The sequence below is a fragment of the Toxotes jaculatrix genome, chromosome 22, assembly GCF_017976425.1.
Source record: "Toxotes jaculatrix isolate fToxJac2 chromosome 22, fToxJac2.pri, whole genome shotgun sequence".
NCBI lineage: Eukaryota > Metazoa > Chordata > Actinopteri > Toxotidae > Toxotes > Toxotes jaculatrix.
The window spans coordinates 13,356,537-13,374,107 of NC_054415.1; the positions used below are offsets into that span (position 1 = coordinate 13,356,537).

Sequence of the window (17,571 nt, forward strand, 5' to 3'; positions counted from 1 at the left end):
ATAAAAAGGTTCAGATCTGCAGCACATCTGGATTTAACTAAGCCGACATTTCTGGGGTTATTGAAATCATCATCAGAGCATAGCAGCTTTTTTTTTTTTTTTTTTTTTCCAGAGAGCACTTAACTGAACTCCATCAAGTGGAGCTGAACTAATGGTTCAGTTAATTGGTTTCATTTGTTCTCAATAAGCATTTAACTCCACTTTATGTTTCGGCCAACACACACACACACACAAAAAAAAAATTATAAAAAAATCAGTCAGCTGTAGCGATTGGCAGATCTGTTAGCTCCTTCACAGTTAAATGTCAGGAATGTGAATCCCATAATGCTACGTACAGGATGCTGGTTGCATAAATGCGTCCACCACCACCACCCACCACTGAACAGCTGGTGTCAATCAGGGTCTAAATGTTACCATCATATAAGCAGCTTGTGACTGGACACAGTTGTTGCACATTCAATGCTTACTGCAGCCTAAAGAAGAACAAGTGCTGCTTACATACCAAAAGACAGGACACACAATTTGGCCAACAAGGAAAAGTTTGCAATAACAAGACGTTGCTAGATTCATACATATATACATAATCTCACAAACACTGAATGTGTGTGGCAACCACAGCTCATTTTTCTGCAGTGAGGTTTCACTCAGTTATACACTGGTTCCATGCCAATTTGGCAACGCACTGTAAAAAGGAAAACTACCCGATGTTCCATTACAACACACACAGACACACATGAAAACACAAAGTAACGTGCAAACACTAATTGCACATAAATAGGTGTAGATCAGTGATTCTCAGCCATAAAACACATGCACACCTCAGCATAACACCTCAACACAAGCATGTTGCAGTCAGTTTAAAGTCAGTGTACACAGAGGGAATATCACAGGTGTTTTCAATGAAGCGGTGCTTTAGTTCATCAGAGCTGTGGGAGAGCTGTTCATCAGACAGAACAGGTTGGGAAACACTGGTTTAGATGACATTATAACAACTGGTAGCTCTTGTGCCTCTAAGACCACTACATGCCAGTTACCCTGCAAGCTAATATCATTCCCACATTCCCAGCTCCTGTTTACATTTTAAAAAGCCTGAACACAATGCACACAGTCACAAGTAGGCCCAGCTTTCATTTCATACAATACATATTATCCACTGGGCATTGTTTGTGATACGTACTGAAAATAATTCAGGTTGATACAAACATTTACAGATCAAACAAACAGACCAGAGTTCACTAATTAGTCAGTGTCAATTATCAGCAAACATTCTCCACTTACCTGAACACAGAAGCACATCCAGCTCTGAACCCATGGCTCCGCTGTCATCCACAGAAAAAAAAAAAAAAAAAAGCAAAAACTTTGATGATATTCACATTTTTCTGCAAATGTTTGTCCAAAGCAGAAGACAAAGAAAGAAGACACAGACAGGAAATGACATCAGTGCTGCCTTCAAGGGAACTCAGCCCTTGTGTAGCTGCTATGACAACTCTGATTGGCTGAGGTGGTTATGTGTCACACAGTTTTCAGGTTATAAGATAATCAACTTATTTCATGCATTGTTGACACAATTTAAACTCTCAACCATTGTGGTTGCTTAAAAGGAGAAACCATACAGCTGTGTAGAGAACAACATGACAAACACTCATTTACTCAAAGAGATTATGGACTTTCACAGTAGCCGCCTGGTTAGCTCAGTTAGTAGAGCATGAGACTCAGTCTCTCCGGGTTGTGGGTTTGAGCCCCACTCTGGGTGGCACCGCCTTCCGTGGGCCCACCACCTGTGGGAGGTGCTGTAAGGCGGCGGTTTTCGTGCAGATGCAGGAAACTTGTTACAATAACTCAAAGGGGAAAGTTAAAAAAAAACTACAAAAAGGATCACGGCATAATACTGATCACCTATTTAAAGCTGTAAATGTCAGTGAGAGGATGAATTTACCTGCTGATTGGGGAAAAAGCTGTGAGTTTGTTCATTAAGTCCTGATTCATCAGTTTGTGAGAGGAATGTGATCTTAACTCATTTTTGTGAACCTGATCTACTGGCTGCCACAAACCTTCCCGCAAGATCAACCAGGCCCAGACACAGTTTTCCTTTCCTATCTTCTTCATCCCGAGCCAAAAGATAATGGGGATCCATAAGTGGAGAAACCTGTAAGAGGAAACAGGTACCTGAGATGATGATAAATATTATGTTCATTTAATTGTCTGTAGATGTAGGACTATCTGAATACATTGCTGTTAACTGGCTGCAATGCTACGTTCTAGCAAGCACAGAAACCTGCTTCAGCCTTGTAAGTTTATTATTCTATGAGTATTTTTCTTTTGGCCAAGTAACCTCACTAGGACTACCTTGTCAAAAAAAGGCCAAAAAGTAAAATACAAAAAAAAAAAAAAAATAAGAACAGACCAATGAGATAAAAGCAAACAGATCACACAACATGTTAAAAATTATTTCATAATCCATCAACATTCATGTATTTAGGAACTTCTACACCAGCTAAAGTAAGATAAGGATCAGAAAAGGATGAACATTTCTCTTCTCGAATGACAGAGACCAGTATGACACCACTATCACAATGTCCTTGTCCTAAAGTCCACGTGAACACATTTAAAGTTAACAGTCTGTCACCGAGTCGTAACTGAGCGGAGAGATGTTGTGTTGTATAGGAAACACAAGAGCAGTCACAAGGCCTCTGAAACAGCACTGAAGGTTTACAGCATGTCGGCATGTTAGCGTCATAACAAGAACTGGATACAGCGTTCCAAGATGGCGCCCCCTCACCCAGTCTGCATACCTCAGTTGGCCAGTAAGACACATTGGACTCTTTCACACTTTAGTCAGATCTATTGACAAAGCCATGGTTAAATTTCAACTGATATTAAAATTCTTTTTTTTTTTTTTTTGCCAAGAAGTCAGTATACAGTGTACATCATTGATGTTTGTTTTGATTTTTGTACTTATTAGGTCAAAACCCTACCAAGCAGAAGCAAATTCCAGTTTTAATTCTTCTGCCAAGACGGCTAGAACCACCAAGAGGTCTGGAAACCACAACTGGATCCATGGTGGAGAAGCAGCTAGACCCTTTTCTTTCTATAATGTGGGACAAACAGCGGCGAGTGTGCAGGGGCTGCCAGTGCCTCTGCAGGTACTGAAATAACATGAACACAGAGTAGCGATGGGAAACAGCGCTAAGAATAGGAAGCTTAAACTTAAACATCACAATAGGACCTCCCAAATGTTGACTGTTGACAAGGGGACGTGTCTTAAGTCACAGGTGTCTTAATTCACTTAAGCAAAGCAATGTTGGCTTGTCAAGAAAGCAGGGGAAAACGTCTTAGCTGTGTCCAAAATCACTCTCTCAGTCACTGAATCACTGCTCCCTGATTCATGGACACGCAGTAGTTAACTCAGTGCTGAGCAGTAAATGGAGATTTTGGACACTTATCATCATCATTTTGAATCATCACTGTCAGCTGAGATGTGCAATAGTAATTTTGCATCTATAAAATGAAGAGAATTGCATTCTGGGATTGTTTTCATTACATTGAGGGCAATATATGTATATATATAGTATATACATTTACACATGTGAAGGCTAATTTAATTAGTAAGCTAATAAGCTGTTAACATCTACAGTATACAACAACAGTAAGGCCAGTTAGTATGTTAGCTAGCTAAGAAGCTGAAATGATCTGAATATAAAATCAGGCAGATGGATCAGTGTTGAAATGACCGGTTCAGTGTTAAGCAGATGGCCCAGTTATACAAAGAAAAAACAAATCTGTTTACAGTCTGTGCTTCTCAACAAACCTCCAATATGGCTGCCAGAAGTTTCATGACCCCATCAACTTCTTTTATGTGTGCTCATCCATTTGGGTGGTAAGATCCCAGGTTTATTAGTTACCTGCAGGAATGTCAGAGTGTACACTCTGGTATTTCATAATGAAGGAATGCTGATAAAGTATTTGTTTCCTTGACAATAAAAATGGAGATAATTGCTAGCTGACTCCAGTCACACTTTGCAAAAAGAATTAGCTTTCTTTTTGCATTTATAAGGTATTAAGTGTACTCAGTAGGTCCTTCTACAGACAGCTGTAAAAGTCCATATGGCTAACAAGAAAAAAATGCTTCATAGTTCATCTAATTCTAAAACTACAGCTTGGATTGGATTCTATGAGTGGCATACAACAGTGTGCCACATTGGCATGTGCATCAATCCATCAATACGTGGGGCAGGGTTCGGAGAAACAATGAGCAGCAGCTGTGTATTGACCGACAATACAATTTCAGTAAAGTGAGAAAGTGATTCCTGAATTCTCTGGAGAAAAAAAAAAATGTGCTTGAACACATTAAATGGTGTAAAATAAATAAATAAATAAATAAATAAAAAGGAAAATGATTTGCTCTTCTACGAGGCTCGTGTGTGCGTTCAGTACCATGCACTGAAAAGTACAGAAAGTGTGAATTGTTGGAGCTGCTACAAATTCTGTAAAAAAAAAACAAAACAAAAACACATAAAGAGCATAAGCACGTAAAGCAGGACACTTCTGACAGTCCGCAGCACTAGTAGTGAGCCACGATGTCCATCAATCCGTTTATGCTGATTAAGCGTTCATTACTGAATCTGTCCATTAGTTCATAGTTCTGTCTTCATCTCAGTCTCGTCCAGGCTCTTGTGATATTCGTTTGTTCAGACTAAAACAGTAATTATTGCTTGTCTACGCTATGAAGCTAGTGTGCCTCGCTAAATAATTTATTTTTACCAAAAAAGTAAAAATGATAACACTTTATCAGGTGAACAGTCGGTGCGAATAAATAACGTACACACCCATTCAACCAGTGTAGACACTGCACATTCAACCACACTGACCCCGATGAATCAAACGCCACGTTTGAAAATCGGCTGTGAAGTTTTCAATCACAGCTCCACTGTGTCACGCACACCAGGACGCAAGAGACACAGGCAAAGAGACAGACGCGGACCGAACCACCCGAGCAACACAGTCCTGAGGCCCAGCTGAGGCACCCCTACAGGCGTGTGTGCTATGTCACACCGCTGTGTGTCTCGAATTCTCGTTTTCATTTGTAGGCAACGGAGGAAGCTTCCCGGTGAACTGGCTGAAGCTGGCGGCCCTACACCTCGCCCTCGGCCCTCCTCCTCCTCCATCTCCAGCCATGGCCTGCGTGGGGCCCGATGGTAGAGTACTGTAGCGGCCCGGAATGGGGAAGCCCTGTCCTGGGTGGAGCACGTGGCTGCCTGGCTTGACGGCGGTGTCCTTGGAGAAGAGGCTCTGGATAAGCTGGAATTTTTCCTTCTCTTCCCTTAGGAAGACGTCAACCAGGAGCTTCTTCTCCCGTTTCAGCTGCTCCATGATGGTTTTGGGGACGTCAGGGATCACCCAGGCGACCACAAGGCTGAGGAACATCACCAGGTTCTGGAGGAAGAGATGAGACAGATGGAGAGCGATGGATGAGAAAAGTGACAGCTGCTGGAAAATATGTTTTTGTTTTGTGTCAGTGGAAGTTAAAAGGAATCTAAGATCTACAACAGAATCTGTATGTGCACAGGATTCCAGCACAGCCTGTTGAAGGACATTTGGTGGACATATGTCAGCGAGACACGCAGCCCGACAGACGGAAAGAGCTGATTATCAAATGAGCTGGTCAGTAACTGACTGAGGCATCTGGTAATATGCCTGATCACAGTAAGAATACAAGCAATGGGTCGACGCGCAGTGTAACTCATGCACTGGAAGGATTCTGAACGTGTGTGTGCACCTGTCACAGACCTCTGAATAATTACTATGTGTAATTTGATTAAAATTTGTTTGATGTTGATATTCACTCTGTCCACTGATTAGCATCAGCTCATAAACAAAAAAAAACATCAGCAATGAGCTCATTGTTGTTGTTATACCTGGAACAGTATGACGAAAGCCAGTCTTGCAGCCAGGACAGACCAGTATTGTTTGGAGAACTGGTACGCGTCTGAAGACCAGGGGGGTTCCCTGTAGTCTTTGTACCTAGAACAAAAACACACATGTATATAATATGGATGTTAAAACTCAAACTTCTATTGTTTTATTGTTTTATACCTTATGGGAAAAAAAAAGCTTTGTTTGGAATCAAGTATGTCATTGGCATGAGCAGTAACATGGTTAAACACTCAAACCAAAGAGCACTGACTACAGAAAAGCAATCTCATTCAAAGGATGATCCAAGGCAGGCACCACCCACACTGTTTGATTGACAGATGGCTGATTTATCTTTACCTGGCAGAGACACAGACCCATTACCACATATTACCCCTTCACTCAGCTGTGGACATGATTCAAAGTGCAATAAACTTTATTAGGATTCCTGTCTTTTCTTTTCTTTGTAGTAAACACTCTTTATTGTGCTGGCAAAACAAACACAGAGAGACAAGCGAGGAGAATAAGAGAGCAAGAGAGAGGACAGGAACAGAAGAAAGAGAGGAAAGACTAGAGATAAAGGGAGGAAACAGACAAAAAGAAGAGTGAGAAACAAGGAATGAGAGAAAAAGACAAAGAAAGATGAGATGAAGATGTGTCTTGTTTATGGCTAGCAGATAAAACACAGCCGCACAATAATTTATTCGACTGGGCAGGTTAAGGATGCGGTCTCATCCGGTACAACACACACACACAGACACACACACACACACACACACACACACACACACACACACACACACACACACACACAACATGAAGCAGCTGTATATCTGTTTTGGCCATCAGAAATGTGCCTGTAAATGAAAAGTCCAGTTTCAGTTAAAGGCTTGAGGGAGTGGAGGCTCTAACACATGTAAATGAAAATATATTCCTGAGCCAAACTTTGGTTGTTTATTTATGAAATTGGGGCCCATTTTGGAATGACTCAACATCAGTGAAACAAAAATGTTCCTCATTTGTCACCGGCTGCTGTTCTGAACCAAGTCAGCGGAGTCAGGAATGACTATTGTGTGTTTTACTTGTTATTAAGTTATTAAGTGCACTGACTGCAGGTTTGTTGCAGGGGGTGTATTAGCAGAGTGTAAGAGGCCATAAAAATGAAAACACGGTGTAGAAATGGAACCTGTGGCAGCTGCAGAATCTATTGGCTGCAGTACGACAAGAAACTATCAGAGAAAAAAGTAAAATGATGTCAAGATGCAGCTATTTAATATTCATGTTTAAAGAGTTTGGAGAAAACCTCTGATGCTTTTTTGCATTTTTCTGTCTACTCTCTTAAAAAAAACTGAAACGAACTGAAGGAATTGAATGAAGGACTAGAACCACTGGAAAAGAGAATCTAGTGGATTAACATGTATGGACAAACATCTGGTTTCAACCACATACATACACTGAGCTCAGATGAGACAGCCTCTTGTGTACTTATGTTCAGTAATTCCTGATACAAAGCCAAGCTGTTTCCTGTTGGACACAATCACTCTTAAGCAACATAAACAGGGTCTGACCCTGTATGTTTCACTTTAGATTTATATATCATGCAACTATTTGGGTGCAGTCAGTCATTCACATATGGAAATATAAAAAAAAAAACACACAGCAGGAATCAGTCTAAATCCACTCTTCAGCAAAACAGCCCGTTCAGCTGATAGTGTGGGATGGAGGAGTTAAGTCTGTGGATTAGACTACACAGACACAGGTATTACCCAAAACGGGGGTTTACTCCTTCGTCCATACAAGCACTGATTTAAAAAATCCACGTGAAAATGCACAAACACACTGTAAAACACTGTCAAGAGCAAACTGACACCACCTGTTGGCAGATATAACCCGAACTGTAAAGCCATGTTGACCAATCAGAAGCATGAAAAAAAGTATTTCCTCTGTAGCTCATTTTAATGCCTCTGTTCCTCAAGAACAAACGTCCTGTTGGCACTATTTTGGCTACATCTGCCTTTGCATCAAATCAAATCAAATCTCTGTTTTCAAAAATTTAAGTTTACTGAATTGCTACCCTGGAGACTGTTGTTGTTGTTTTTTTTTTTTAAAGCTTCTCCAGGCGAAAAATGCTGTGTTGGGAGTAAAAGTCTTGAAAGGCCTTCACATGTACACATACATGTGCATATATGTGAAACTGTGAGGGGCTCAGAGCACACGCCAGGAAGTCCTCAGCAGCATGATACTGATCTGACCATCTACCGACCCCCTACAGACATGTCCCACTATGGTCAATAAAATGCTTTCATATTAACTGAAGAGAGGAGCGTACAGTGAAGTGACAGGGAGTGACTCAGCTGCAGTGGGCTCTGCAGACCCTCTTGGCTTTATGTTCCGGTACTTTTGGACTACATTTTCACAAATGTTCGCTATTTCAAAAGAGTCAGCCTTTCCCTGTGGGATGTAAAGTGCAACATAAAGCACTCTTTTCAAGGCAAGACCTGAGAGACAGTCCCTCTCATTGTTAATCTAGAAAATATCTTTAGGCAGAAAATTGCATGCTCCCAAACCACTGGATGTTAAGATAAAGGAGATTGTGATTTATAGACAAAGGTCTGCATTATGTGGAGCCGTAGCTATAGACAGAGCAGTCCTCCAGTTAGCGTTGGGACATTAAGATAAATATCAGACAGAGTCAAAATCAAGTAAAATAATAAACATATTTATCACTTATCCCACCACATGGCTGTCCAATAAAACAGAAAATCAAGGGCATCAAGATAAAAACTTTGGCGCCAAATATGGCAGAAGATTTAATCAAATCATTGTACACGTTGTTGCACATTGTGTCCTTATAGCTCATGATGAGCCACTGAATGAATGGGGCAAAGGCAGATACTGAGGTGTTACTGAACACAGAAGTGAGGCACAAATGTCTGAGTGTTGCCTGTTGTTCTCCTCCCTGTCGTACCACATTTCCTGTCACGCTTAATAGGTAAAGTACATTCTGATCTGGTGTGTGTGATTTTAAGGTCTCAGCAATTACCTGAGCTCCTGTCAATCAAAACCCTGTCAAGCAATGAGACTGAAACGATCAATAAAACTGAAATGTCTCCCGCTGTGATTAAAAGCTTAACACAAAAAGAAAAGTAAAGCAGAAAAGGAAACTGCAGGAACCTCCAATCACACTGGAAACTGTCTTTTACAGTGCCTTACATTGAGACATCTGACAGGACAGAAAAAGTCTTTCACATCAGCACACACTGAAAAATTCCCCTGAAGCCAGAATAGATGAAATGGCCTGATTGAGCTGTCTCACTAACGACTTGAGTAGCAGTATAGAAATAACAGGGAGGGAGGGCGAAATGTGTGTATGTGTGTTCACAGGGTCTTATGGTGTCTGATTCCTTGTCCTTATACAGTCATGAGTGAGGAATGCTGCCTGTGAGAGTCAACTCTTCTCTCCTGCTCCCTCTCTCTTTTTTGATCCATTCATCTTTCCCTCACTCGCTCACCACTAATTTACACTGTTTTGTTTTAGACAAGCTTCCAATGTGAACTAACCTGTAACACAAGACCTCCTGTCCTGTCATGCTCCACTCAGTTTAACTCAACTTGCCTGGGTGGAATTAAATATAAAATGTTATTATCAAAGCACATTTTTCTCTGTCTTTCTCTCTTCGCGTGTGTGTGTGTGCGTGTGTGTGTGTATTTTCTAGACGCTCCATGTTTGGTTATAACAGTGCAGCTCGGCAGTAACTGGAGCATCTAACTCAATATTCTTTCATAAGACTGCTCAATGAGATTATGGTTAGTATGTGAGGGACTTGAGAGTGTGTGTGCCTCTGTGTGTGTGTGTGTGTGTGTGTGTGTGTGTGTGTGTGTGTGTGTGTGTGTGTGTGTGTGTGTGTGTGTGTGTGTGTGTGCGTTTGTGTGTGTGATCCCGAGAGTTCCTGCTACCAATATAGTGCCTCCTGGGATCCAGGAATAAATTTACAGATAAACAAGGGTCAGACCATTCCCATCCTTTGAAAACACACAAATAAACACCAAGAATGCTGTCTGGTAACACTACAGTAGGAGACCTATAGTTTAAAATAGTAGCATCTCTCTATGTATTCTGCACAAAATTGTGTGTTTCATTTGTCTATGCAACTGTTGCACATGCAACCCTTCCCTTTTTGCTCTTCGAAACTATTTTGTTTTCTTCCCTCTGCTTTGTAGCCATCACTCCCTCTTTCCATAGAATTGTTAAGAGCAGAGAACAGTGAAAACAGGTCTGGTATCCTGCTCGCTTTGATCCAAAAACCACTTCCATCCCGGCGCAGTTTATTACTTCCCATTGGCTGGGTGGTGAGAGGAACAAGAGGGGAAAAGGAACAGGATCCAAAGTTCCCTCCCACCATGTTCCCAATTAGTTGTTGACAGGGTCGTAAGAACACAGCACCTGTCATCTGTCATTTCAGTGGTTTAATTTAGGAGAAATTAAATGAAACATCCCTAAAGTTGGATCTGACTAGTTCCTAGTTATTTAGCCATAGTGTGATAGCTGCTGTACATTCAAAAATTCCTGTTGCTTATGTGCTGCCAAACAAACACACACCTGCCTCACAGATGCATGTTTTTACACGTTGGGAGTTTGATTGCACATTGTTTGGAAATGACGTGTTTCTGATTTACGTTGTCTCACATCTAGCCATATAAACACACCACAACATTAGTCACGAACAATATCTCGTACACCAGCAATCCTTCTTCCACTGTTATGAGTTACAATGCTGCATTCTGGAAAGTGAGTGTTAACTTGTTGGCTTTTTTTTAGCTATGCTATCGATGCATGGCTAAAAACCCACCTGAAATATCTCAACAACTATTGGATTGCCCTCAAATTTGAGACAGACATGTGTGGTCCTTGGAGGATGAATCCTCCTGACGAAAGATCCCTCTTCTTGTGCCACAAAGATTTTCATTTTTGTTTTGATCTACCAATTCTCGCCATCGTTCCTCAGCAGGGGTTAAGACCTGACTCACCTATATAGCAACATAAGTTAGGCGAGAATGTTTTGAGCTCTTTCAAGTTATATATTTTAGCAACAGTTACAGCTCCTACAATCATCACAAATCTGTCTGAACCATGTAATATAAGAATGCTTTCTCTGCCAGTCTTTGTGTTATGTAACCGTGTGGTGATTCCCAACGAGTCACTGCAGTGCCCAGCATGAAGCCACCCAGGAGGAACAGACAGGGCAGAGTCCTTCCAGCTGTCTGCTGGAGCACCGCATTATTAAATGTTCAAGTGTAAATGAAGGCAGTGTAACAGTGAGCCAACACGCACAACACCAGGAGCCTGAAAGTGAAGCAGCTAAAAGGAATTCAGCCATCATTTTTTTTATTATATACAGCTGTGCATCTGCTGGTTATCATACAGATCATAATGCCCAGAATTAATGATGTTTATTGGTATTAAATTACTTAATGTCGTATCTGATTTAAATAATGCCGTTGCTACTTCCACAGTTATGTTGTTACTGTACTTCATACTTTCATTTATAATTCATTTTATTCAAGATGTTATCTTGATTATTTGACAATTGATTATTGAGAGAGAGTCAGGAAATAAGGGCAGACAGAGGCATATGACATGCAACAAAAGCCCCCTAGCTGGGAACTGAACTGTGGACTTTGTGGTTATGTGGCATGCGCCTTAACCACCAGGCCACCAGACGCCCACATTTTTCAGTTTGTTTTCAGCCTGTACTGATCGTGACAGGAAAGCAAGCATGCAAAAAAAAAGAAAAAAAAAAAAAAGGCCCCTGGCTAGAACTGAACCAGGGGACATTATGATCACTTTCTCACAAGTTTATAATTTGGAAAGAGCTAAAGCTAATGGCTAAATAGGCTCTAACTTCTGTTTGCTGACACTGGCGACTGTTCTAATTCGTAACCACCGTGCAGAATTCATAGTTTACCCACATTTTTATTTAGCACTTCAACAGTGGGAGTATGGCAGGAAAAAACATAACTGCAGAGCTGTGCAGTGATGCTCTGCCTGCTGAAGCAGAAACGTCTTCAGGTTCCTCACACTGCTGTTTTTAAATGTGATTAAAGATTTAAAACCTTAGAGGTTGGCCTCTATCACACCATCCATCTATTTATCCATCCATCCATCTGACTACCTCCATCCGGCCTTCCTCCTCTGCGCTATTTCGACATCCTTCCCTGCTGAACTGTCCCTAACTGCTTCTCCTTGTTGCCTCCGTCCCTCCTTCTCCAGATCTTTGCATCTTTATCTGATCATCTTGTTCAATGATATCTTCCCTCATCTCTCCATCCCCTGTTTGACACGATCATCCATCTATTCATCCATTCGTGACCTCTTTTTCTTTCCTCCTGCAAGTGCTCATTCATAAAAGAGTCCCCAAATTAACTGGGTCAAAAGGAAAGAGAGCAAGAAGGAGAAAGAAATGGACTGTCTGGCACATTTAACATACTTTGAATGACATACTGAGTTGAATAATTTGCCTTGAGCCCAGAGGCGTTGCCCACAACATCAACAGCTAATACACTGCCTAGACACAGTCTGTACGTACACCATACACGCCCTGCAGACACACACACACCCTTCATTGAACATCAACTAGCCCAATTTCACGCCGGGGTGCACAGTATCTCGTCGTGTTTTGGACGTGACGTACCACACCATACTGACACAAAGACCGTATTCTTGCATTGTAATTCTTTGCTGTCTTATGTAACAGCAGGTCGGCCTCAGCTGTCTGTGGGCGCTGGCATCCATGACCTTTTCTTCTACAGCGATTTATATTGATGTTATGAAAGAGATGTTTGCCACTGGCATGAGTGAAAATGCACAGAAGATACAATAGTGCACTGTCTGACTGTGCACTAATGGAGCTTCATCGACATTGTGACAGTATCTGTCATATCCGTTGGCATCATCTTGATTCTAAATGACTATTGGTGTCTGTGCGAGAAGGTGTGTGTTTCAGCTCAAACCACATCTGCATCTCAGACCAAAAACTTGGTCACCTGATAGTCTCTCTGTACTCTCTATTTAGGTAAAAAAAAAATTCTAGAGGAATCATCTCAGACTTGTGCAGTTAATTCACAGGATGCAAAAGGTCTTTGATGGTCTAGACTGGGATTATCTGTGGATAAATGTTTTTGTTTTGGCTTATAACTCTTATAACGTATCAATCCCACTGTACAAACAGGACACTGAATTTATATATTTTTTATTTTATATATATTTCTTTATGCAGATAATATCATATCATATATAAATGCTGACATCTCAATTCCCACTATGCTCACTCTAATTAAGCGTTTTGGTACCTTGTCATGATACAAAACCAGCCATGCCTTTAACTCTACCGTGGCTGCTTTATTACTTTACTATCACAAAAAGCAGAATATCCTGGATTGCTTAATGGCACAAAACACAAAGTGTGTGCTGTTGACAGCAGATACTGAACAGTACAGGGCTGTGATCACTTTGTACGGCTTCCAGTGTGTTACCTAAAGGTTTTTAAATATGAATAAAGATTTGAAAGTAAGGTTAGAGATCAGCTCCACAGACTAAGGAGGAAACAGAGATATCGGTCTGTCAGATTAAATGGATACTAGTAGTTATTTGTTGTTGACACTGAGACTGAAGGGGAGTGTTCATGTATTTGTTCAGGTCAAAGTTATAAGCTATGACAAGAGAGAGTAATGCTGTTTTATCCACTTAGACAAAATCCCCCAAATTAAATTCTTCTGGTGTAAAAATAGATCTAACCTGACTGTTTTCTGGAACCAAGCACTTCACTCGAAGCCAAAGGAAAAATCTATCAAAAAACAAGAAAAAGCTAGAGGCATATGTGTGCAATTACTGCGTGTGCATGAATAAGTGGATAAATAGGCATCTATTTTTGTTGACCAGCTTGCTTTTTTTATGCTGAAAGCTGAATGAAATAATCACAATATTGCCCCTTGATTTGTCAAATTATAAGTGAAGAGTTGCCTCCAAAATCTGTAACTGTGCATGTGTGTGTGAGTGTGTGTGTGTGTGTGTGAGTGTGTGTGTGTGTGTGTGTGTGTATTTACCGGCAGTAGGGAATGTCTCCAGAGTTCTGTGGTGCCGTGCCGGGTTTAAAGTTGGACACGTTGAAGTAGGAGAGCGTGTGGTCAATGAAGCCGTGCATGGTGCCAGTCTGACTGTACATGTATTGGTAGACGAGCCGAGGGATGAAGTCTGATGTGAAGGAGATCACAAAGGCCTCCAGAGAGAAAGAGAGAGAGAGCGAGAGACAAAATGAGACAGAGGAATAATTTTCTGTCAGCACTGTTCCTAATTACATTATGAGAAAATACATTTAGACTGTAAAACTTGTGATTTGTTAAATCTCCTCCTTCAATTTTTAGTGAAAGAAGTTTGTGGGTCGTGTTTATTTTATTCTGGTTATTGTATTCATTTAGGAATATTAAATAAAGTCAAAATAAAACTGATAGATGCGAGATACATTCACAAAAGGGGAATTTCTGCTTCCAGTTTTCCATTGCATCCAAGCTCCCAGGGCAGCTTAAGTGTGTGTCCACTGCCCCGTTGCTCTTAGAATAAATAAAAAACTCCAGCTGCTTGTTTTTTCAAATCCTACTCAAATCTGTTTAGTATTAAAAGTAAACGGAATAGGATTTAGTTATCTGGCCAAGGACAAATCCCAGGCAGAACTTTCTTGAACTTGCACAAATACACACACACCTTGACCTCCACAGACCAGCATGTATGGGTGTTCTGGTATCTCATAAGGTAATCACAGATGACGTCTCAGAGCGCACAGAGGTTTAATCTGTATTTAGCATTGGCTGTCATCAGTGTAGGCAACAGACAACTTAAAGACTATGCAGGACCCACGCACACACACACACACACAGACACACACACACACACACACGCACACACAACAGACCTGATGAAAGCTGGATTACGTGCTGAAACGCCCCTGCAGAGAAGTTCGAGGTCAGTGGCAAAGCACTACTGTGTTATGCAATCTTTGTTAACCTTTGACCTCTATTCCTGCCTCTGATCACTTTGACCTTACTGAACTAACAATATTGTGACTTCAGGATACTGTTAAAACTTTAGAATTTAACTTTTTCTGCACTGGAGAGGCTGAAAGGCACCTCAGTGAGGTCATTTACTTTGTGAACACTAATTAGACAAATGTCTCAAAATTAAGGTGGCGATGGTTTATGAAAGTGTAAAAGTGTTTATGTGGGATCTTCAAATAAACACAATATTGACAGTCCCTACTATAGGATACCCATCTTCATGTATTTATTGTGCATGGATCTGCCTTCATCACTAATTTAATGAACAGATGGTTAAATGCAGGACATTGCATTAATACTTACATTTATAATGACTGAGAATTTTCCCATTCCACTCAGTATGTTGTACCATATACCTACAGAAAAAAGAGCAAGAGTGAGTACATAACTGGGACCACGTTCCACAATGTTTGGGTTCATTAGATTGTGAGACCTGCGGACATCTCCTGGTAAAATCAATTAATTGCTATTTTTCTAAATACATCTATTTTCTATTCTATGATGTTTGAAATGGGGATTCACAAACGATACCACCTTTAATAGAGGGGAATTATGGGTAAAAATTCAATGCTAATTTGAGGGATTCTTTTCCATGATAATGATCGGGTTTCAATACATTTGGTGTATATGTCAGATCAGCTCACCGATGTCTTTCGCACGTGCAGCTACTGGCCTGCGTAGCTCTGTAACAAACTTCTTTGCATCCAGCCGGATCTCGATGACGTTGTTGAGCAGGGCGAAGAGAGGAGCGAGCGGGAACGAAGCCACGAACAGAGAGACAAAACCAAACTGGATGACTGCAGGAGAGAAAGATAAACAGTTATTAAAAATGCTAAGGTAGATGCAGAACGGTTGTAACATCTGTATTGCTACATTTATTTTTCCAATTTGGTAAAAGGGAATATTTATAACAAGCTGTCATAAATCAAAGTTGTATAATTAAACAAATGAACATAATGTAATTTTCTTTTTTTGTTCTTTTTGACTGCAGGTCAGTTTAACAGTAGTAGTTTGATGTATTTCCTTGGCTTGCTACACACACTAGTCTAGTAAACAATGTTTATATTTACATCTACACCAACTATACAATCAGGTGAAGCCCATGTAAATGCTATAGTCTTATTATAGTACTGTAATTATGCCCCCAGTCAGAGGGTACTGTAGTGTGCAGCAGTTTCTCCCAGAAAACATCTCTGTGCACGCTCTGCTATGTTGAAGCTGCTGGAAAAAGAAGCACTTTCATCAGCCATTCCTGTCATGTGACAGGAAAAGAAAGGTTGACATGTGAGCAAAGAATCAACATCAGAGGCGCACAGTTCAAACTGTCACTGAGACGCCACTAGATTGACATTCGTGAACGTCATCTGTCTGGTGAGGAGTCACGCTGTCTGTCCAGGCTCATGCTGCAGTGCAGATGATGCCTTTTAAGGCGAAACACTCCACTGCACCGGCTAAACTGGGACTTTTTATGATTAAGCAGTGTGTGGAACTATGTGTGTGTGTCAGTGCTGTATGTTTGTGTGTGTGTGTGTTATGTGGTCTGATTAGATAACCCGCAGACACAACATCATTGACTAATAATTACAACCAGTGTTAATGGGAATATATTGTACTGTGCATCACAGATACACACTCACACCAGCCACTGGATTTTGCAGTAGAACTGTGGGGCTGCTGGCCGGAGAGCTGCAGAAACAAACTTCACATGCTATCATCAGCATAAATAGTTTTAACAACCAGAACATCAAACAGCTTTCAAAATAAAAGAGTGAAGTCCAAGCCAATAGGAACAGACTATAAATAAGAGAGTAACCACTATGTGAATGCTTAATAAACCAATAAATGATCAAAACAACATCCTGCTTCTTAAGAATGTGGAAACGTGAGAGAGACGAGGCAGTTTGCCTAACTCTGGCTGATGTACGGCACTGATCAGAGCAGTGGAACTTTAGCAGTGTGGGAACGGGGATTTCCAGCGAGCCGGAGACTGGCGGCTTCACCCCGGCACGCCACGCAGAGACAAAGAGCAGCGAGGAAGAAAATACGACAGCAGCACAGCGAGCGCTAGAGGGCAAGCTTAGAGTAACCTGGCTATCTACCTGAGACGAGGTTGATGGGTTCGAGGCCGACCCAGGCAAACACAAAGAAAGTCGCACACACACACACACACACCCTAACACAAGTATAGGAGCTCACAGATGTAACACACAGTTAAAAACACACACACAGAAAAAAATAATAAATGAGTTAACACAAACCCAGGACTACCCATTCACACACTGACAACTATGTGTGAGTGTGTGTTTGCATGTAGAGCTCAGACATTTCTGACATTCCTCGCCATTTAATTTTTCTAACTACAGCATTAAAAAAATGTGCGTTTGTGAAGAGTTTGAATTCTTGTGTCTATCTCTATGGTCAATACATTATATTCCTAGTTATCTCGGCCTGGTCCATTTCTTTTCCTTTCTTGTTTTGGACACTACATTTACAAGAACATTTCTCACGCAGAACACTGAAATAAATTTCACCAACAAAACTTTTATTTGCTAT

General features: G+C 41.0%; 1 protein-coding gene across 1 annotated transcript in view; it reads right to left on the reverse strand.

The window, feature by feature from the left end:
* Nucleotides 1–5,046: 5,046 nt before the first annotated feature.
* The window catches only part of ano2b (anoctamin 2b), a 49,252-nt gene continuing 36,727 nt past the window's right edge, over nucleotides 5,047–17,571 (reverse strand). Inside the window, exons 23-27 of the mRNA XM_041030100.1 lie at nucleotides 15,663–15,815; nucleotides 15,322–15,374; nucleotides 14,014–14,186; nucleotides 5,916–6,021; nucleotides 5,047–5,433 (exon numbers count right to left, since the gene is read on the reverse strand). Of these exons, the coding sequence (XP_040886034.1) occupies nucleotides 5,047–5,433; nucleotides 5,916–6,021; nucleotides 14,014–14,186; nucleotides 15,322–15,374; nucleotides 15,663–15,815 (872 nt within the window). The remainder of the gene's footprint in view (nucleotides 5,434–5,915; nucleotides 6,022–14,013; nucleotides 14,187–15,321; nucleotides 15,375–15,662; nucleotides 15,816–17,571) is intronic.